This window comes from Xenopus tropicalis, chromosome 9, assembly GCF_000004195.4.
Source record: "Xenopus tropicalis strain Nigerian chromosome 9, UCB_Xtro_10.0, whole genome shotgun sequence".
Classification (NCBI taxonomy): domain Eukaryota; kingdom Metazoa; phylum Chordata; class Amphibia; order Anura; family Pipidae; genus Xenopus; species Xenopus tropicalis.
In genome coordinates this window covers 43606191-43630061 of record NC_030685.2, presented here as the reverse complement: position 1 = coordinate 43630061, position 23871 = coordinate 43606191, and the positions used below count along the sequence as shown (strand labels likewise).

The 23871-nt window shown below is 39.8% G+C and overlaps 1 protein-coding gene across 1 annotated transcript in view; it reads left to right on the top strand.

The window, feature by feature from the left end:
- dnajb11 (DnaJ heat shock protein family (Hsp40) member B11) overlaps positions 1–22925 on the top strand; it is a 90722-nt gene extending 67797 nt beyond the window's left edge. The window contains exons 9-10 of the mRNA NM_203849.1: positions 10093–10252; positions 22772–22925. Coding sequence (NP_989180.1) covers positions 10093–10252; positions 22772–22836 — 225 coding nt within the window. The 3' untranslated portion in view covers positions 22837–22925. The remainder of the gene's footprint in view (positions 1–10092; positions 10253–22771) is intronic.
- Positions 22926–23871: the final 946 nt, after the last annotated feature.

Sequence of the window (23871 nt, the reverse complement as noted above, 5' to 3'; positions counted from 1 at the left end):
TGGTCGATATTGGGGGTATAATAAGTTGCTATGGTTAGAGGGGAATCCCCTATGTGAACGTTTGCAATTACAAAGCGGCCTTCAGGTTCAATAATCATTTTGTCAATTGTCACAGCTAAACTAGTGTGGAAAAATATACCAACCCCTTTAGTTTTAGTGGAGCTCATTGACAATATAGATGAAAATTTCCTATGGAAGTACCTGGGAAAAGAAGTATAAGAAAAATGAGTTTCCTGGAGGCATATGACATCAGCTTGTAAAGAGTTAAAAAAAGTAAATGCTTTGGTTCTTTTGATTGGGGAGTTAAAGCCTTGAACGTTTAGGCTAAGAATTTTAAAGGCCATAGAAATAAGATGGTGTCAATGCTTCCAGGAGCTGGCCACAGCCGATCCTATTTACATATATACAAATTTGTAAACTTTGCATGACTCGTCTAAACAAAACTATATAAACATAGATAAAGCACTGTACCATAGGTACAACAAATACAATTTTAAGGTCCCGGTAAATTCCTCTGCGGCCCCTCTCAGGGGTAACTTCGGGGTACCGGATAGGGAGAGACACATGATCCGGCTAGCACTTATGGAGTTATCCACAATATCCACAGTGTAAGCTTAGAGCTGGACAAAACAAAAAAAAAAAGAAAAATAATTTTTAAAAACCATTGGCGAACATATAATAAATCTCCTGATGGTACCGATAATGTAGGAACAGTGTCCCAAAGTTAAAAGGGCAAACGTAGCTCTAATAGTGACCCAAATAAAGAATCCTGATTAACCAGCTCTAACATGGCTCACGAGCTAAATCTTGTGCATATACATATGGGGGAGAAAAATAAAAAGAGAGGAAAAAAAAGGGGGGGAGGGAGGTAAACCGGGTATATAGGTAAATAATGGCGATGCACTCCCATGGAATGTCTCGGCGACGTTCAGGTTTATGTGGAGATCTCTCAAAAACCTTGAGCAAATGGAAGCGAGACCGATGTGATCTGGAGAAGGCATCCATCAAGGTGGTAGAGAGGATAGTTGAGAAGATCGTAGTCTAGAGGCCCTGGATCTGACTTTGTTCCATAATGGAGACAGCTGGGGTTGCGAAGCAGTCAGAGATGGGGGGTCTCGAGGACAGAGAGCCTTGGCCTTCCTCCAAGTTAGCTACCGTATGCTGTCTGTTGTAGTTAAAGGCTAAGCAAAATGGAAAAAGCCAACGATATTGGATATTTTTCTGTTGAAGTATCGTGCAGATCAGACCTATGATATTTCTTTTTTGTAATGTAGTGGGAGATAGATCTGCGTATATCTGGTAAGGATGGTCTTGAAAAACTAGGTTGGTAGCTTTCCTAGCCGCCATCAGGATTGCGACCTGGGTTTGGTGAAAGTGCAACCGTAAAATAATCTCCCTGGGTAGGTCGTCGGGCCGTCTAGGCCGCAGGGCGCGATATACCCTGTCCATTTCAGGGACCAGAGCGTGTAAAAGGTTTTGTATAGTGGCTGGTAAATCTATGATGGTTTCGGGTAGACCTCGAATTCTCCCACTATTGCACCTGGACCTGTTGTCTGCGTCCTCAATTTTGTCAAGGACCTCTTTAAGTTGGGCCTGAAGTGTAACAATGTCTTGTTCATGAGATTCTATGACTGTTATAACATCATCTATTTTGCCTTCGGTATCTGCAATACGTGTGCCAAGGTCTGCGACTTGTTTGGCGAGATCTGCGGAAATCTTAGTTGCTATTGCGTCTAGCTCTTGTTGCAGCATAATTTTAAATTTGCTTAATAGTACCTCATCCGAAGATCCAGACTGTTCTCCCTATAAAGGTGAACTTCCCAATGGGTCATCAAATAAGCTACCTTGCAAGGCCATCTGTGGGGAGCCTGGAGGAGACACAGAGGCTTCAGGCCTATTAAGGTACGCAGTTACCAGATGGTTGCCTGTGAGTGGAGTTGAGGCTACCTTAGTCCGTTTATGTTCCGACGGGATCTCTGGGAGGCCATATGCTGTCACCGAAAGATAACGGAGCCGTGGGTGAGTGGGATCGACCAAGCTGAGGGGATATTTAGCGACCGGAAGCTATTAAGTGCTAGGGCAGTGCAGAGCCAACTCAAGGTGCAACCATCTTGTTTGGCCCGTGCATGCGCTATTTATGTAAGCAGCGATGTACAGTAGAATAGATTAATACAAACATGGTGTTAAGGTAACAGATAAATACAGTGGGTGACCCTGCAATATAAGTGCAATATAAGTGCTTGTTCCCAGATCAGGTGCTGTGCGAGTGCTCCAAGAGGTAGTCTTTAAGTTTAGTTTTAAAAAGACTAAGGGAGGATTCTCTCCAGAGGAAATCGGGGAGGGCATTGCAAATGTAAGGCGCAGCAAGACAGAATGATTTAATGTGGGAAACAGCAGTAGTAGTAGCGGTTGCTCTGTGAGGAACCGAGAAGTCAGCCAGGAACATATGGAGACACAAGAGAAGAAATGTAGTGAGGAGCAGAGCAATGGAGAGCTTTAAAGGTTTAGAGAAGGAGTTTATAAGATATTCTTTGTTTTATGGAAAGCCACAAGAAGGACTTTAGCAGGGGAAGGGCCTGAACTCTCCTGGAAGACAGTAGGAGAATTCTGGCAGCAGGGGGAGAGATGGGAGTTAGGGAGGCTGGTTAGTAGCAAGTTACACTAGTCAAGTCGGGATAAGATTAGAGCATGCATGAGCAGCCTAGCTATTGCAGTAGAAAGAAAGGGACAGATTTGGGCAATATTGCTTAAGAAAAAGTGACAGGTTTTGACAGTGGTGTTAATATGGTCCGAGAAGGAGAGACAGGAGTCAAAGATCACCCCCAAACAATGTGCCGAATCAACAGGGTTGATGAGTGTGCCATCGATAGAGATAGTAAAGGGGAAATAGGACCAGGCATAGGCGGAAAGATCATTAGTTCAGTTTTTGTTAGGTTCAGTTTGAGGTGGTGTTGGTTCATCCAATTGGAGATAGCTAGGAGGCACGCAGTTAGAGATTTGAGTCTCCGTTTCATCTGTTAATGAAGGGGTCGAAAAATAAATTTGGATATCCTCAGCATACAGATGATATTTAAAGCCAAATGAACCGATAAGATCTCCCAAAGACAGTGTGTAGAGGGAGAACAACAACGGCCCAAGTACAGAGCCTTGCGGTAACCCCACATTAATTGAAACTGGAGATGAGAGTTTGTTTGTATATGAGACAGCGAAGGATCGGTTAGAGAGGTAAGAAGAGATCCAGGATGCAACCTGATTATGGATACCAATCGAATGCAGAATTTGCATCAGGAGGGAGTAGTCGACCGTATCAAATGCAGCCGATAGATCGAGGAGGATAGTATAGAAAAGTCAGCTTCGTCTTTGGCAACCTGAAGATCAATTAATCAGTGATGTAGGCTAGTATGCAGTTGTACTCGCTAACCAGGGTATCCGGGTCAGACATCTCATTAAAGGAGGAAAGACTTGACCTGAAAGAATGAGCTAAGGCTGGGAGGTATTTCGAATTCGAGTTAGAGAGCAAGTTGGGAAGGAGGGTGAGAGATAGAAAATGTAACCAGGTGATGGTCAGAGAAGGGGAAGGGAACACTGTTAAAATCAGAAAGGGACAGATCTTTGGTAAAGACTAAATCCAGAATGTGACTATCATACTTATGAGTTGGAGTGTTTGTCCACTGCTGGAGTGCAGAGGAGGAGGTTAGGTGGAGAAAACGTGAGGGCCAGGGTTGCGAGGGATCAATGTGGGAGTTTAAATCCTCAAGGATGATTACAGGGCCATCAGTACAGAGGAACAAGAGAGCCAGGTTTCAAAGTCAGAAAGGAAGGTAGCAGAGGAGGAGGCTGATGGGGCCCTGTAAATGACAGCCAACCGTGCAAAGAGGAGATGGAAGATTTGAAGGGCATGCACCTCAAAAGCGTTAAAAGATAAAGCTGGAGAATTAGGAATAGCCGTGAACTGACACAGGAGGAGAGGAGAATTCCACATATGTGTGGGTCTCCACGTATGGACAGTAACCGGGGGACAAAGATATTGCAATTAGTTATAAAACGTGAAAGAGCTGGAGTATGTACATAGAGGAGGATATGTGAATGGAATATGGACAGACAACGGGGGTTAAAGGAAGAGACTACCTTAGGGAGTACCATTAGCAGGTGGGTTGTAGTCTTGTAGCTTCCGAAAATGGCAGTAGCAGATGGGTAGGTTCCTCAATTATGACAAATTATGATGTGGCAATAGTAATTTCTTAGTTACATCACCTTCATCCATAATTGCTATGGCTGAAACTAGAGATGCAATAGTGCAAGAACCATAGCTATTTTCAGGTAACCAAGCATAGGCCCATTTACCACACACAAAGTAGTGTGGAGATTTTAAAGTTATTAAACCATCATTAAATATCAATTTGGACACCGTTTTAAATTTCTGCACCAATCATTGCCATCTCTTTTTTGAATAAATTCCAACATTCAAGTTTAGATAAATTATTAATACCTTCCCCTGTAGGATAATATATGTATTGACTTACTTGTTGTTGTGCTTGTAAGACTATACTAAGGCTGATCGTTAGTTTCCATGTATTACGTTTCCTTTCTAAGGCTTCATTAGTTTCTATTTTTTATCCAAATATTTCTGAATTCTCCCTAAATACAGTTGATCCCAACTGTTGGTTCTGTTAACAGTAATCAAAATTGGTTTGTGATTACTTTTGCTTCCAGAAGTCTCCAAGCTTTCTCTTTTTTCCATTGTGATATGTTATATTGTCAGTATTTAGGAAAATAGATATAGGAAAAGCCACCATTGGTAGTTGTCAAGAGTCTTTTGGTCTGATTTAAAACAATAATTAGTTTAATTATTCTCTTTTGTAATGTAAAGTTTTGGTTTGTTATAAAAGTGTATTTTACTCATAGTGAAATCTACCAAACCTAGGATTAGTACCAGTAGAAGGTTAACCATGATTATCAGGTATGTTTGCCTTTTTACAGTGATTATCCAAGTGTCTTTGCTGTTCAGTTTTACTGAAGTAGGTGTTACCATTTGTACTTGTAGTGGACCTTCAAATTTGGGGTCCAAGCTTTTTCTGACTTGTCTTTTAACCACTACCCAGTCACCTGGTTTGAGATCATGAGATCCAGTAATGTTGTTCGGATCTGAAATAGAATCAAAAACATATTTGTGTTTTTTATTCAGTTGTGTTTGTACAGCAGCTACATAACCAGTCATATATGAATGTAGAGCTTCTAGCTGTTAGGGAAAATTACAATCCTGTTTTTAGATTTGACCCGAACAATATTTCATAAGGTGATCGTTTGTGAAGGCCTATGGGAGTAGTGCGTACAGAGAACAGGGCAATTGGGAAGCAATCTACCCATGATTTCCCTGTTTTCTCAGAGATTTATTTGTTCAGAACACCACTGCTCTGTGAATAATGTGGAGTGTGGAAAGATTGCCTGATCCTGCATTGCAGCCAGGACCTGTAGATCGATTGGCCCCTTGTGGTCCCTCTGGCCAGAGGGCTAGTTAGTTTTACTCTTAGTCTTTTGCGCCCTTTGCTAAATTTGCATAATGGGAGTGCCCTTTGTAAATTATCTAGTATAAATAAATTTGAAGCAACTGGACTTGTTTAGTAATCATTGAAGACGTTTCACTACTCATCCGAGCAGCTTCTTCAGTTCAACTGACTGGTATGGGAAGTCCTCAGCATATATACTCTTCCACTAATCCAATCACAATGGCACTATGTAACTCTTCAGAAAGGTGACATCTGAAACTCACAGAGGTGTGAATGCTGTGGAGTTACTTTGAAAGGATTACCAAAGTATCATGCAACTCTTCAAACAGGTGTTACTTGTTAGAGTTGCATGAATGGATGTGTGAAGAGTTCTGAAACTGCCGGGGTACAGATGTTAGAACAGCATTGTATGTAGCAGACAGATGGTGTCGAAGTCCCCCGCCTCTGTTAAGGGATGGTTTCTCCACTTTGACATGAATGGCCTCTTTTACACCTCTTTCAAACCAGCGGTCTTCTTTGTCCAAAATTTGGACATTGCTATTTTCAAAGGAGTGTCCCTTGTCTTTTAGGTGTAGAAAGACAGCAGAGTCCTGGCCTGTAGTGTTCGCCCTCCTATGCTGAGCCATTCGCTTAGAGAGCAGTTGCTTTGTCTCACCAATGTAAAGGTCTGTGCACTCCTCGCTACACTGGACTGCGTATACAACATTGCTTTGTTTTTCCTTTGGTGTTGGATCCTTTGGGTGTACAAGTTTTTGTCTCAGTGTGTTGCTAGGTTTGAAAAACACAGGGATGTGGTGTTTGTTGAAAATTCTCCTGAGTTTCTCCGACACTCCTGCTACATATGAGATGACTATATTGCGCCTTCTCTCTGCCTCAGGACGGTTATTCCTTTTGGTGTTCCTGTTGGGCTTAGTTGCTCTTGTTTTGACAAAGGCCCAGTCTGGGTAGCCACAAGCTTTCAGTGCTCCTCTGAGATGTTTACATTCCTTGTCCTTGGACTCTGTATCAGTTGTTACACTTTCCGCCCTGTGGTGTAGAGTTCTAATGACACCCAGTTTGTGTTCCAGCGGATGGTGGGAATCGAACAACAGATATTGATCCGTGTGAGTGGGTTTCCTGTATACTTCTGTTTTCAAGATACCCCCCTCTTGAATGGATATCAAACAGTCCAAAAAAGCAAGTTTGTTCTCATGGACATCCTCCCTTGTGAACTTGATATTGTTGTCCACTGAGTTAATGTGTTCTGAAAAGGCCGCCACTTCGTTGGATCTGATTTTAACCCACGTGTCATCTACATACCTGAACCAGTGACTTGGTGTAGTTCCATTGAATGTAGGGCCTTCCTTTCCACTTCCTCCATATACAAGTTTCAGAACTCTTCACACATCCATTCATGCAACTCTAACAAGTAACACCTGTTTGAAGAGTTGCATGATACTTTGGTAATCCTTTCAAAGTAACTCCACAGCATTCACACCTCTGTGAGTTTCAGATGTCACCTTTCTGAAGAGTTACATAGTGCCATTGTGATTGGATTAGTGGAAGAGTATATATGCTGAGGACTTCCCATACCAGTCAGTTGAACTGAAGAAGCTGCTCGGATGAGTAGTGAAACGTCTTCAATGATTACTAAACAAGTCCAGTTGCTTCAAATTTATTTATACTAGATATACCATGACCTGGATGAATGAAAATCTTCATAGACCCTTTGTAAATTGTTGTTGTCTGACATTGCTCTGTTCAGCCAGTGTGAATGATTTTGGAGGCAGGCAGTAGAAACAAGACAGGACGAACATACAGAAGGGGATTGATGAAGGAGGTGCTGGTTTGTGTTAGTAGAGGTGGAAATCTGATTGAGGATGGACTCTACTTAGTTTTTAACGAAAACGGCAAAGTCCTGGGAAGAGTGCATAAAGTTGGGAAGCAGAAGAGTATTGAATATAGAAAAACAGGCGTCACTGGTTGGATTTATTATTTTTTATAAGGGTATTGTAGTACTCCCGTTTAGCCTTTGAGAAGGCAGAGTTGAGGCATGACAATAGGAGTTTATAATGGATAAAGTCGGCTTGTGTACAGGATTTCCTCCACATATGTTCCGCAGACCTTGTACTGGAGAGTAGGAATTTGGAGAGGAGAGACTGGACCTGAAAGTTTGAGACTGAAAATGTAACCAGATGATGGGCAGAGAGGGGGAAGAGGGGATACTGTTAAAATCAGAAAGGTACAGATTTTTGGTAAAGATTAAATCTGGAAAGTGGCCATCCTTATGAGTTGGAGTGTTTGTCCACTTCTGGATGATTGCAGGGCTGTCAGTAAAGAGGAAAAAAGATAGCAAGGTTTCAAAGTCAGAGAGGAAGGTAGCAGAGGAGGAGGCTGATGGAGGTCTGTAAATTACAGCCTCCTGTATAGAGAGGATGGACGATTTGAAAGGCATTCACCTCAAAAGAGTTAAATGAAAAAGCTGGAGGAATAGGGATAGGTGTGAACCGACAATTGGAGGAGAGAAGAATTCCAACTGCCCTACCACATGGTCCGTTGGGTGTGGGAGAATGTGAGACCACAATGACAATGAGTGCAGCCTCAGCCTAAAGGCAGCATCCAATTCTGGATTGAAGGTAGTGAGCATTCTATGTATATGCTTTCTACACTTGCTCAAATGCAACAGTCAAGCAGCACTTAGTTACGTTACACTTGTATCATACTTATGGAGCTGTCAACTCTCCAGGTTTCTTTAAAAGTTTCTAGAATTTTTGGCGGGATGCAAGGTCTCCCGAAACTCAGGTGCCTAAGGTTTGACGGCTCTGTACTTTACCATGATTTTCTTTATTAACTCCATGTCACCAGATTCCTATCCCTTTTTATAGAGAAGCTTGATACTAGACACTGTATTGGGGGTGGGGGTGGGCTTTTAAAGCTTTGGAGAGGGTCATTCTGATTGGAGTAGTTAGGCAGGCTATACCCAGTAAGTTTTGATATGGAGTTGGCCAGGAAAGGAACATCACGGTAAGATTTACAGTGAGTATTATCTTGCATGCCCTCTGTATTTAATTTTTTTAATTATTCTGTATGCATTTATTCCTTGTTTTAATTTGTTGTGGTCAAGTTTATGTCTATATATCTTCTTTCCTAGCTAGAATGCCTTCAGATGTAGTAGCCATTTGTTTGGCTCCCCGCTGGCAACCAAATAAATCCACCTACCAAATGAGGATTGCCATGTATTTACTGTTTAGATTACCATAACATTTTTCTTTACTCTTTGCATAATACTTCATATTTCTAAAATTGCTAATCTGCTCTTTGTCTTTGGTGTTTGATATTTATGACTCTTGTCATTGCGTGATTATAGTTGAACTGGGGAGACTGCAACATGTACATAGTAACGTATATATTGAAAGTGGCTATAAAAATGAAACGGTATCACATGATAACATTAAATGTAATTATTTGGGAATCATAGAATTTCATTACTAGAGGAATTCTAATTCAACCAAGTTTTAAATGTGGATGCACTCTGATACACAGCTTTTTCCTCTTCTCTGATGCAAGTAAAGATTATGCTCATAATCATGAAGTAGGAGGAAGCGGCTACCCCATGCTAATTTATTCTTAGAGCGTTCTGTGTTAACATATGCATATCTCCTTACACAATCTTCTTAGATATAAGTTAGCTTTGTTGCACCTAAATAGAAACCACTTATAGCAAAGCACCGATAGCTCCCACCTACCCCAAATGCAATCCGTTTTACTTACACAAGTTAAGGGAACACACGCATATCTCACTCTTCTCTCCTCTGTTAGGCCCCTTTGCTTCATCAGAGGCATTAGCCATTATACATTTGAACACTATTTTTTTTAAAAATGGTAATAAATTATGCAAATAAATTATGCTAATTATAAATGGACATATATAACACCTACAATTAAATTTTTTGTATAAACTTGTAATACATATAACTGGTGTCAAACTTTAAAAAATAGAATTCGAAACAGCTAACTTTATCAAATTTTGTTGGTTTGAATATTCATAACATATTTGATATTGGCTTGCTTGAGAGAGCACTTGTTATATTTTCATTCATATAATAAAGTGTTTCTGATATATTTATATTTATTTTATGTATATTTTAAATTGTCATTTTTAATTTTTAAATATATAAGTGGAATTGTGCAAAATACTAAGTTGAATTTCACAAAATTTCAGGTATCTTCCTTAGTAAAGTCCCAGGAAACGCTACTAAGTTTAAGCTAAGTTTAAAGGCACAAAATTAGTTGCCATTAATTGCAAATGTCCATAAATTAGCTGGCAATGAAAAGGTTAAATAAAAATAAATTATGAAATCAAGTGTAACACTTTTTCAGTACAAAAAGACTTTGACACTTTGTACTTTTTTACCTCAAGAATGACCATCTATTTCCTAGTGTAATATCAGTCTTATGCCAGCAATAATATAATGGAAATATAAACCAGAAAATTATTGCACTAGCACACTAAGAAGGTTTAGTGCAACACAGAAGTTATTCCTATCTTTGTTATAGGAAAAAACTATATTTTAAAAAAAAATTAAGCCTTTTATTTTATTTACAGGTTCACATATTGCGGGATAAAATTACTAAGCCAGGAGCAAAATTGTGGAAAAAAGGGGAAGGTTTGCCAAACTTTGACAATAACAACATAAAAGGTTCTTTAATTATAACATTTGATGTTGAATTCCCAAAAGAACAGCTAACGATGGAGCAACGACAAGGTATTTTTTTTTTCTTTATTTTCTGCCTTTGCTAGTGATTTTTGAATAAACAAATGTGGGATTTATCATAAATGCACATTACAGTCTGTTTTGTATTTTCTTTTTATTTACACTGGAAAATTTAGACTCTAGTAATGAATTTCATATTAATTTATTCTTACAGTATACTAAACATATTTTAGCCTATAATGCTAAAATGATATAAGTATGTATAAGAATTTCCAAAAATGTGTGTGCTTTTGTAGGAGTAATAATTTTACTAGGAGTTCTTGCATAGCTTCCAAAAGATTACGGAATTGCATAGTTTTAAATGGCTATTAGGAATTTTATTTGGGCAGATTGCCCTTGACTAATATTCAAGCTACTGTTTACAGAGCTCGACTATTCAGCTAGTAACTGACTATTGATCATTTAGCTTCAGAACAGAAACAAAACAATGCAGAGGATAGAGCCATTTACCATTTTGAAGCCTTTGTCTAGAGGCCACCTCTTTCAAATTGCAGTCACTCTTTCAAAAATGACCACATTATATTTTGTCTTTTTTTTTTGTTTTTAATTTCACCGAATTTGTCTACTTGATAGCCCAAGTTAGACTGGGGGATATTGGGGACAATATTAATAAATAACTAATACATTTTTAATATATCTTTTTAAATTGCCTGTTTTTAATTTTTTTTTTTTGAGTGGCCCTTCAGATGTTAGTATTCCTTGACCTTTGGAGTCAAGACGGAAGAATCAAAGAGGAGTCCTCCTTCTGTATAAGGTTGTACTCTGCCTACTGAGTTCAGTTTTCTCTTTTGTCCTGTCTAGAAGGTAGAGGACAGATACTACCTTTCATAGAAAATGTAATTTTAGATCTTGGGAGGTTATGCTGATTGTCTGAACAATTTATTTCCCTCCTTATTTGAAACAATCTAGCAAGCAGAACTCACATGAGGCTGTAACATGTTTAATATTAGTTAGGTTACTGAGAATCAGAGGGTGCAGCCCTACTGCAATGAATCACCCAACTGGTTTCAGTAATGCAGCTCACTTAGGCGTTCACATTTTAATGGACTAATAAAGATGCTGTTTTAATTTGGAAGGTTTGGAGTGCTTGGAAGCCTTTTTTCGTTTATTGCAGTAATGCAGCTCTAACTAGTAAATTGGATGTGAGGCAGATTTTGTTATGCTTTTTATTAGGCAACCAATCCGAATGTTAAGGCCATGCTTCTTTGGGGCAGATCCAGATATACCTTTCTGCCTAACACACACTCCCCATAACTACTGGACTCTTTGCAGTGTCACTTTAAGCAAAGCCACTTTAAATCCTCACTGCACAATTTCAAATATTTCATTGCATTTTTTTATTGTAAATACTTGTACCTTTATTGCACACTTTTATTATATTTAATATTTGTATTTTTTTATTTTTTTTTGTCTATGTAAAGTTGGGAGGAACACGGGTCAAAATAATTTCATTATAGTAATGATGCTTCATTGTTATTTGTATATGACAATAAAACTGGAAACTTTCATTGTACAAGCAGAGTGCAACTTTTTGCACAGCTTGTTATCCTGCAGGGATATAACTGAGCAGTACATTGTACATGACAAGTAATGCCGGAATTTCCAGGGCTACGGTACCACACAATGCTATTCAGTAAGTGGTAGCATTTCCTGTAACTTCTAGTGACGTCAATTCAAGCCGATGGCTGGTGGCACTTTCAACGCAGCACTCTTCATAGCGCACATGACATCATGCAAGATGTGCCTGAAACAGCTTCCTAAACCCTAAGAAGGCCCTTACAGGAAAACCATCACTGAGAAGACTGGACAGCTAGGCCACTGAAATGTACTGTTTGCAGATGTGTCCTGTTTATTTTAATGAGAAGGAAAGGCTAATAAAGAGTTAATCTCAAGCTGCAGGCATACCTTCAGTTGTCTCAATAGTGCCCTTAAGTCTCCCTATATTTTACCTGTTCAGATGATCAGTAGCCAAACAGGAAGAAAAAACTCTGAGCTATGTAAAGAAAGTTCCCATAATGCCTCTTGCACCGAGACCAAGTGTACATGCTCAGTTTGTAAGACTATGGGGCACATTTACTAATCCACGAACATCTGAAAAGCGTCCGAATGCGTTTTTCCGTAATGATCGCTATTTTTTTGTCACCATCACGACTTGTTCGCGAATTGTCGCAACTTTTTTGTCACCGTCGCGGAAAAATCGGATTGGTTTTTCCGCCATTTACAATTGCTGAATACGAAAAAATCACGATGGCGACGAAAAAGTTGCGCAAAATACGATCAAGTCGTGACGGCGACGAAAAAATTGCGCAGAATACGAAAAAAACCGTGGCAACGAAAAAGTCGCAAAATTTTCGTTTCCAATCCGATTTTTTTCCCATTCGGGATTCAGATTCGTGGATTAGTAAATGTGCCCCTATAAGTCTGCTTCCTGCTGATTGGCTCAGATCCACATTCCTAAGGGGGAGTGAGTTCTTAGCATTCTTGAGGGAGGGGGGGAGCAGGAGAGGGCAGAGAGCTGCGTGTCTCTGGCACAGTGCATCGTTTCTGTGAGTGCTTATGGCTTGTATTTACATAGACCTCTCTGGTAAAGCTTACTTAGTTTTTACCTTTCCTTCTCCTTTAAAGCAGGGTACCAGGTTCTTAATGCAGGGAGTTGCCAAAAGTCTCACAACCTCTCAAACCAATATTGATATACAAACTTTCTGGATTGGATTAGGTCAGCCATTCAAACCACAATAAAACATGCTGGGCGCCTACTTAAAAGAATCAATTACTGCAGCAGTTTGAAACTGACTCCAAATTCTTTGAGAGTAGTTTTGCAGTAGGTTCTGTATCAGGGGGACTCTTCCACAGACAACAGTTTACTATAACTTGGCAAGACACGACCAAGAAATTATTAAAAGACATGCTAACTACATTAGAGATCAAGGATGAACAGCGATATTTAAAGTTCATGGAGTCTTGGGGAAACCATCCCTGTCCTTAAATCCATTTCTCAACTATTTGATAGTAAATAGCCAAACCTGACTGGGTAATAGTCCTAACAGAAAAGTTCTGTAACATGTACCCAATCCCAGACAAGACACCAAGGGTTATATTTATCATACGGTGTAAAAAGTGGAGTAAAACATTACCGGTGATGTTGCTCATAGCAACCAATCAGATGCTTTGCTTTGATTTTTAACTGTTGAAATGTAATTGCTGATTGGTTGCCCTGGGCAACATCACCGGTAATGCTTCATTACACTTTTTGCACAGCATGATAAATATATCCCCAAGGGTAGATGCTATGATTGCTTGCCTGTCTAAGAACACCTTACCAAAAGATGATGTAGCATTCAAAGATTCCATAGAGAAGATGATTGAGTCCACCATACAGAAGGGCTTCTTGCAACTTCCATACATAGACCAACAACTGCTTCGGCTGGACTAGTACAGTACAACACTGTGCCAGGAACTTTTAAAAAACCTGATTTTTTTTTTTTATTGTAAAGCAAACAACAAATAGGACAAAATAACAGAAAATTTCAGCGTGTATAACTGTTCACCCCCCCCCTAAAGTTAGTACTTTGTAGATCCACCTTTTGTGGCAATTACAGCTGCAAGTTGCTTTGGATAAGTCTCTATGAGCTTACCACATCTTGCCACTAGGATTTTTGCCCATTCCTCAAGACAAAACTGCTCCAGCTCCTTCATGTTGGATGGTTTTCACTTGAGAACAGCAACATTCTAGTCTGGACTTTGACTAGGCCATTCCAACACATTTAAATGTTTCCCCTTAAACCACTCGAGTGTTACTTTAGCAGCATGCTTTGGGTCATTGTCCTGCTTGGAAGGTGAACCTCCGTCCCAGTCTCAAATCACAGGCAGACTGACAGGTTTTGCTCAAGAATATCCCTGTATTTAGCACCATCCACCTTTCCCTCGACTCGGACCAGTTTCCCAGTCCCTGCTGCTGAAAAACATCCCAACAGCATGATGCTGCCACCTACATGTTTTACTGTGGTGATGGTGTGCGCCAGACATAGTATCGTACTTGGTGGCCGAAAAGTAAAATTTTAGTCTCATCTGACCAGAGCACCTTCCTCCATACATTTGGGGAGTCGCCCACCTGCCTTTTGGCAAACTCAAAACGTGCCTTCTTATTTTTAACATTAAGTAATGGCTTTTTTCTGGCCACTCTTCCATAAACCCCAGCTCTATGGAGTGTATGGCTTATTGTGGTCCTATAGACAGATAATCCAGTCTCTGCTGTGGAACTCTGCAACTCCTTAAGGGTTACCTTTGGTCTCCTTGCCCGGTCTGTGAGTTTTGGTGGGCAGCCCTTTCTTGGCAGGTTTGTTGTGGTACCATGTTCTTTCCATGGTGCTCCGGGGGATCGAACTTAAGGTAAGAACTGAAGCAAGATAGGTCAATGGGAAGGGTCTTCGTCTTAGTACACTTAAGGTCCAGGCATCAGCTGTGACAGCACTAACAGTTGGGCTCTAGATCCTTTAGTCCAAAGGTTTTTCAATGCTCTTCATGAGAGTGTCTGCCTAACCATGATTTTGACAGGGTTTTGTGGCGGAGCTCTAATGGTTGCATGTGCTCACATTGGTTACATAGTTACATAGTTACATAGGGTTGAAAAAAGACCTGTGTCCATCAAGTTCAACCCATCCAAGTAAACCCAGCACACCTAACCCACACCTACCAATCTATACACTCACATACATAAACTATAAATACAACCACTAGTACTAACTGTAGATATTAGTATCACAATAGCCTTGGATATTCTGATTGATCAAGAACTCATCCAGGCCCCTCTTAAAGGCATTAACAGAATCTGCCATTACCACATCACTAGGAAGGGCATTCCATAACCTCACTGCCCTCACCGTGAAAAACCACCTACGCTGCTTCAAATGGAAACTCCTTTCCTCTAATCTAAAGGGGTGACCTCTGGTGCGTTGATTGTTTTTATGGGAAAAAAGAACATCCCCCAACTGCCTATAATCCCCTCTAATGTACTTGTACAGAGTAATCATGTCCCCTCGCAAGCGCCTCTTTTCCAGAGAAAACAACCCCAACCTCGACAGTCTCACCTCATAGTTTAAATCTTCCATCCCCTTAACCAGTTTAGTTGCACGTCTCTGCACTCTCTCCAGCTCATTAATATCCTTCTTAAGGACTGGAGCCCAAAACTGCACTGCATACTCAAGGTGAGGCCTTACCAGGGACCTATAAAGGGGCAAAATTATGTTCTCATCCCTTGAGTCAATGCCCTTTTTTATACAAGACAGCACTTTATTTGCTTTAGTAGCCACAGAATGACACTGCCTGGAATTAGACAACTTGTTATCAACAAAAACCCCTAGATCCTTCTCCATTAAGGATACCCCCAACACACTACCATTCAGTAGATAGTTTGCGTTTATATTATTTCTACCAAAGTGCATAACTTTGCACTTATCAACATTGAACCTCATTTTCCAGTTTGCTGCCCAGTTTTCTAATTTTGTCAAATCGCTCTGCAAAGCGGCAGCATCCTGCATGGAACTTACAGTTTTGCACAATTTAGTGTCATCAGCAAAAATAGAAACAATACTGTCTATGCCCACCTCCAGGTCATTAATAAACAAGTTAAACAGCAAAGGCCCAAGGACTGACCCCTGCGGTACTCCACTAACCACACTGGTCCAATTAGAAAATGTTCCATTTACCACCACTCTTTGTACTCTATCCTTCAGCCAGTTCTCTATCCAATTACAAATATTATGTTCTAGGCCAATATTCCTTAATTTGATCATTAACCTTCTGTGAGGTACTGTATCAAACGCTTTAGCAAAGTCCAAGTAGATGACATCAACTGCCATTCCAGCATCAAGGTTCCTACTCACCTCCTCATAAAAGGCAACTAAATTAGTCTGGCAAGATCTGTTACGCATAAAACCATGCTGGCACAAACTAATAGTATTGTGCATAAAACCATGCTGGCACAAACTAATAGTATTGTGGCACAAACTAATAGTATTGTGGTTGTCAGGCCATACTCCCATAACCTGCATCTTTTTACTATTAATATACTTTAAACATTTCTTTGGGGTTAGTCTTAGCCTCTGCCCCAATGCGCTCCTCTTTCTCTATCTCTCCCTTCTGGATCTCTGTTTACAACATTTGTCATAGCGTTTATATTCATTAAATGCTACTTCTGTCCCCTCTGACTTCTAGTTTTTAAATTATTTCTTTTCTCCTAAACGTACGTAAAGTTTATTTATTATATATATTATTTCTTTAGGTGACAGGTCCCCTTTAATATCATTTTGAATGACAGCAATTTCTGTTCTGTTTGTAGCAGAAAACATAATTCCCCAATCTGGGCTCTGAAGGACAGCCCTTAAGGAGTTAAAATGTGCTTTACTGAAATTAAATATTTGTTTGTTATCTTTGTGTTTTGCGCCAAGTAATTGTATCTTTGTGTGTCAAGTAATTGGTTACAAGAATATGTTTGAGTATTGGTAAATATTGTTGAGAATGAGCTACAAAATGTATCCCTTTTTTCTACAGGATTTTTAATGGAATGGATTTTTGTTAGGACACTATGGGCCTGATTCACTAAAGTGCGATAAAATATATTGCACGTTTTTTTGCGTTAAATAAGTCGTGATAATTAGCGTGCGATTCACCATAGTATTATCGCGTGCGTTAAGTCGCCATTTTCGCATGCGGTATTTTCCTCGCTACTTTTAATGCATGCGTTAATTTTTGCGCTGAAAAGAATACGATCGCATGATTCACAAACACTTAGGCACGCTAAATATCGCATTGGTCTATGCGAAAATTAACACCTACTACAGGCAGGGGAAAAATTATAGAAAGTACAGTAAATGAGTTTTTGGCAATAAAATATGGACTTACAGTGTTATTTATTCAAGTATGTGTCTTTTTACTCAATTTGACTAAAGTCTTGGCATGTATGGAATTTCGCTACTAATATACAGTACTATAGATATAAATATTTATATAGATATAAATATTTAGTCGCACAAAATACATTACTATGTATATTTTGGCGATTTCTTTGTCGCGACTTTGTAATCTCGCGACTGGCGGACATTTTGTAGCAATTTTGTAATCTCGTGACATGTGCGACTTGGGGCCATTTTGTGTCATTGAGTCTGCAGTCACACTGAGAGGAGTATCATGCCTGGGGTTTCTGATCTGCTACCAGGGGAGAGGCGCTATATTGTCACAGTTCTCCTACGCTCATGATATGACAACCCACCGCTGGGGCCCTTAGGGGTCCACGAGAGGAAGAGAGCCATCCTGCGTGACCTCCAAGCCAGGTTGCGCGGGGGCTTCGGAATTGAAGTGGACCTCCGCCAGCTCCAGCGCCTATGGTCTGACCTGAAGCGTAGGAATTCAGACCTGGTGGCTGAAATTGCGGAAGGTAATTATTGTACTTTATTATGCTTTTACAGTATACGTTCAGTAAAAGATTTAGCAAGTAATTTGAACTAAAAGTACAAATGTAAGAAATGTCAGGGATGACGAAAGTAACATAGTAACATAGTAAGTAGGGTTGAAAAAAAACATACGTCCATCACGTTACAATAAACCTCTGAATATTATTTCACATCTTTGTGACTCCTTGTGAAAATCCTGTGTGTGCCGTCACCCCATGCCTGTCTAGATTTTGTTTTGCCACAGGCACCCAGGTATTATTGTTCCTTATGGTGTGCAGCTTCCCAGCACTTCGTATTGTGTGTATATATATACAGTGGTGTGAAAAACTATTTGCCCCCTTCCTGATTTCTTATTCTTTTGCATGTTTGTCACACAAAATGTTTCTGATCATCAAACATATTTAACTATTAGTCAAAGATAACACAAGTAAACACAAAATGCAGTTTTTAAATGAGGGTTTTTATTATTTAGGGAGAAAAAAAATCCAAACCTACATGGCCCTGTGTGAAAAAGTAATTGCCCCCTGAACCTAATAACTGGTTGGGCCACCCTTAGCAGCAATAACTGCAATCAAGCGGTTGCGATAACTTGCAACGAGTCTTTTATAGCGCTCTGGAGGAATTTTGGCCCACTCATCTTTGCAGAATTGTTGTATTTCAGCTTTATTTGAGGGTTTTCTAGCATGAACTGCCTTTTTAAGGTCATGCCACAACATCTCAATAGGATTCAGGTCAGGACTTTGACTAGGCCACTCCAAAGTCTTCATTTTGTTTTTCTTCAGCCATTCAGAGGTGGATTTGCTGGTGTGTTTTGGGTCATTGTCCTGCTGCAGCACCCAAGATCGCTTCAGCTTGAGTTGACGAACAGATGGCCGGACATTCTCCTTCAGGATTTTTTGGTAGACAGTAGAATTCATGGTTCCATCTATCACAGCAAGCCTTCCAGGTCCTGAAGCAGCAAAACAACCCCAGACCATCACACTACCACCACCATATTTTACTGTTGGTATGATGTTCTTTTTCTGAAATGCTGTGTTACTTTTACGCCAGATGTAACGGGGACACGCACCTTTTAGTTTAACTTTTGTCTCGTCGGTCCACAAGGTATTTTCCCAAAAGTCTTGGCAATCATTGAGATGTTTTTTAGCAAAATTGAGATGAGCCTTAATGTTCTTTTTGCTTAAAAGTGGTTTGCGCCTTGGAAATCTGCCATGCAGGCCATTTTTGCCCAGTCTCCTTCTTATGGTGGAGTCGTGAACACTGACCTTAATTGAGGCAAGTGAGGCCTGCAGTTCTTTAGATGTTGTCCTGGGGTCTTTTGTGGCCTCTCGGATGAGTTGTCTGTGCTCTTGGGGTAATTTTGGTCGGCCGGCCACTCCTTGGAAGGTTCACCACTGTTCCATATTTTTGCCATTTGTGGATAATGGCTCTCACTGTGGTTCGCTGGAGTCCCAAAGCTTTAGAAATGGCTTTATAACCTTTACCAGACTGATAGATCTCAATTACTTTTGTTCTCATTTGTTCCTCAATTTCTTTGGATCTTGGCATGATGTCTAGCTTTTGAGGTGCTTTTAGTCTACTTCTCTGTGTCAGGTAGCTCCTATTTAAGTGATTTCTTGATTGAAACAGGTGTGGCAGTAATCAGGCCTGGGGGTGACTACAGAAATTGAACTCAGGTGTGATAAACCACAGTTAAATTATTTTTTAACAAGGGGGGCAATCACTTTTTCACACAGGGCCATGTAGATTTGGAGTTTTTTTCTCCCTTAATAACGTAAACCTTCATTTAAAAACTGCATTTTGTGTTCAATTATGTTATCTTTGACTAATAGTTAACGGTTTTTGATGAGCAGAAACATTTAAGTGTGACAAACATGCAAAAGAATAAGAAATCAGGAAGGGGGCAAATAGTTTTTCACACCACTGTATATATATATATATATATATATATATATATATATATCTTTATATATATATATATATATATATACACACACATCTATTTTACATATGCATAAATGAGTTTAAAGCAGGGGGGAAGCAGCAGGGAGCGGCCCATAGTATGAGTCATTTGGGGAAGGGCCACGAATGTTTTAGGGGGCCTTGGCTAACAATTTCTGTGTGTCCTTTGTATTGATGTGAGGGTTCACAGGGGGAGGGGCCATTGGGGGCGTGGGAGGAGGGGGCCCCAAAAATGTTATTGTGAGGGGCCCCGTTATTTATGATGGTGTATGAATGTATATATATATGTATAATATATTACACAAAATAACATCTTGCAATACTATCTCACAGAACTTCAGCTGGCGTCTCATCCCCAGGCACAACCCCTGGCAAACCAAGCTCCTGAGGCCCACCAGGCTCAAGCGGCCCCTGAGGCCCCAGCACCCGGCCAGGCAGCAGCACCCGCCCAGGCCCCAGAGGCCCCACCTACGAGGCCCCAGATCCAGTGGCCCCCGAGGCCGAAAGGGCCCCCGAGGCTCCGGACACTGCCCCCCTTCATTCCTCCCCCAGTTTCCCCCCAGGCCCCGGACTCCCCCCCAGGCCAAGCGCGGGGCACCAGGTTCTCCTGCGCACGAGGGACCATCAGTTGCAGGATGACCTGGCCAACATCAAGGCCGAGCTGGCCCAGCTCCGGGGAGAAGTGGCCGAGCTTCGGAGGGACATTAGAGAACTCAAGGGCAGCAAGCCCTAAGTTTTATTTTCCCTATTTTTTCCCCTTTAATTGTTAAATTAAAAGTTTTTATTTTTCTACTTTTGAACTGAGTAATGTCTAATTATTTTTCCTTCCTTGATATGGTATTCTATACTTTCATGTAGTTTCTCCTACACTCTTACATTTATCAGTAACAGCATCAATATGCTATATGGGTTAAATTTTTGCAAATATTCTGCCAACAATTTTGTCTTTAGCCCATTTTGCTGAATAGTAAAACTTGCGTTAATTAGTACATAGCATATTTTCTGGCGAGTGTGATAACTGCCAATCAAATGTTTTGTTGCCAGAATAATTGCAATATTATATTTGTTCCCGTTTAATAAAGTGCCCAAAAAATATTTGCCATTTACTCTGTGTCTAAAATCTCCCATTTAAGCCACTTTAGCAAAGGGACCCCTAAGTATTTGGCTAAATATTCTTAAATGCCCCCCCCCCATTTTATTATCCCAGGGCAAAATGTCGCCAGTTTTATGCTGCCGATTGTCGCGTGCGTAATGTCACGTCAATTGGCGCTTGCGATAAATAGCGTGCATGCGAAAAATACCGTGCACGCTATTTATCGTGACACAAATATCACATGAAATACCGCGCGTAAAATAGCGCAAGTATGCTTATAGTGAATCAGTCGCGAAAATTAAGACGCGATTAAATTTTTATCGCACTTTAGTGAATCAGCCCCTAAATGAGCTTTTATGATGCACGGGTGGCACCTGTTGGTGATATTGAAGATTACATTTTTAAGAATTAATATTGTATGGCAACTAAATTATTACACTTATAATATTTTATTCAAATGAAGCACGTTTTATGATATATTTATGTAATAATTTATGATGACATATATATGCACTATTAATGGTCAGAGATTGGCCCATTTGAAATTGCACATTCACGCTATGATTGGATATTTGCATAATAGTCTGTTGATGGGATTGGGCACATTTCCACTTTGCTTTGAGAGTGTATTTGAGGTTGGTTTGAATACTATTGTTTTATCCTTGAGAAAGGTCCTGTTGAGGACCGAAACACAGCATTCTTTAAACAATATGTTCGCAATAAACTTGTGATAATTTTAAAGGGTGTGGCCGGTTGTGAAATATTTACTTCTAAATAATTAAATTTGGTTGTGCACCCCACAAGATAAAAAGCTTTGGAGTGCAGACACAGTCAGTCTCTGGTGACTACGTATTCAAGGTTAGAAAAGTGGGTGGAGCCACCACCAACCAATTTACATTTCTTTAATTGATTTCAGTGGAGAAATTTTAACTGCTGCCATTCTCACACATTTAATGCAAGTGTCTCCAAACATCACATTTCACCCACTTTGCAGAGTTGGTCACTGGGGGACTGCAGTTCAAAAATAAAAGTGGGTTGGGCCACTAACAGCCAATCAAATTTCATCCATTGAATTTCATTGGTTTAAATTTAAAATGCTGTCATTCTCACATTATTTATTCCAGGGTGCCCAATTTGTCAGTTGCAAAGTTTGTCACTGGGTGACTTCGACTCGAGGTTAGAAAAAGGGGGCACACCCACTAACCACCAATCACAATTCACCTATTGACTTTTATTTGTTTAAATTTAAACTGCTGCCACCCTTTAACTATTAATCTTAGGTTCCCTTTGCAGAGTTAGTCACTGGGTAACTGCTGTTCCAGTTCCAGCTAGCTGCCTCCAAACTTATAGAACAGTCTGAAGTTACAGAATGCTGGAAGAAGATGTACATGCCTTGGGACCCCCACCATTGAGCTCTAGGCATGTGCCTCTTCTGTCTGCCCCTTGTTCTGGCTTGATAGAGTCTCTTTTTGTAACTACCAGAGGGAAGCTGAGGGATTGTATTGACCACAGTAAACCAGCAATAATGTGCAGGAGGCTGTGGTAAATTGGGAGGTAGGGATGTTTGGTTGCAAATATTGTCCTCAGGCCTGTGGGCATCTAGTTCCACAACTGAAAAGCACAAAACACTAGACCTGAGTGGTTTAAATTATCAGTAGAATGATTTACAATCACTTGAAGCTTTGCCACTTAATAGAAATTAAATGAGAATTTGCAAATGTCACAGTTATCCCTTATGAAAGATATTATACAAAACAAATGCTAATTTACTGATTAAGCCCCCTGCTGAAAGGTTTATATTTGCTTATTTTGATCCTTATGAGAGTATTTTATTTATTTTTTATTATTAAATCCTGTAAGGAAAGGACAATTTTGTATTTTCATTTTTAATGTATTATTTTTTGCAAATCACTATTTGCTCTGTACTGTTATCATGTTTCTTCACTTAAATACACCTTGTTTGTTGTTTTCGCTTTATTTACCACAGTCTTTTTTCATCTGTTTTAGGTGTGAAACAATTAATGAAGCAAAACTCAATACAAAGGATTTACAATGGGCTGCAAGGATATTGATGAAAGATTTAAATATTGGGAATTTTTGGCCTTATTTGTTTGTGCTTTTGTTTCTTTTATAATAAATGTCACAACTATTTACTCTGAAATCTGCTTTTTGTTGCTCTTTTTTTTTTTTTTGTGACAGGTTGAGTTTAACATAGTACAGGTATGGGACCCATTATCCAGAATGCTCCAGACCAAGGGTATTCCGGATAAGGGGTCTTTCCGTAATTTGGATCTCTATAACTTAAGTCTACTAAAAAAAACAATAAAACGTTAATTAAACCAATAGTATTGTTTTACATCCAATAAGGATTATTTATATCTTAGTTGGGATCAAGTACAGGTACTGTTTTATTACTACAGAGAAAACGGAAATCAGTTTTGAAATTCTGAATTATTTGATTAAAATGGAGTATATGGGAGACGGGTTTTCTGTAATTCGGAGCTTTCTGAAAAACGGGTTTCCGGATAAGGGATCCCATACCTGTAATTACATATTAAATACATTTGTTTTCTTACAGAAAAGTGAAAATAATCTTTATTAATAGACAAGCCCTCAAATCTCTTTTTGAAAAAAAAAAAAAAATAAGAATTATAGGTTTATTGCGCATCTGATAATTTTGATATCAAAACTGGTAATTCCGCCTCACATCCCAAAGTTATCATGGGGCAGATCTACATACAAATGTCCACTCTGTTGCCCTGCGTATGAACTATTTACATGAGATTCATAGTTAGTTATTTGGGTTGAGAAAATGTCTGTCAAGGGTAAACTTTTATACAAATAATTGTTTTAGTGCTAACATTTTCTACCTGTGGACAGGGGAGTATTTATAATAAGGCCCCCGAAGGCCTATGTCTAGGGCGGCACGTTTTGGGGTGGTCCTATATTTTTATTTTTTTATTTAAAATGTAATGCCCCCAACCTCCGTAGGAAAACCGGTGAGGGGGTACTGGGTTGCAGGCTCTGTAACCTCTTTCCTTTGTTTTATATATATTATTATTTTTTTTTGTTATGGTGTGCTTTTTTTTGTAACTAACCTCCATATG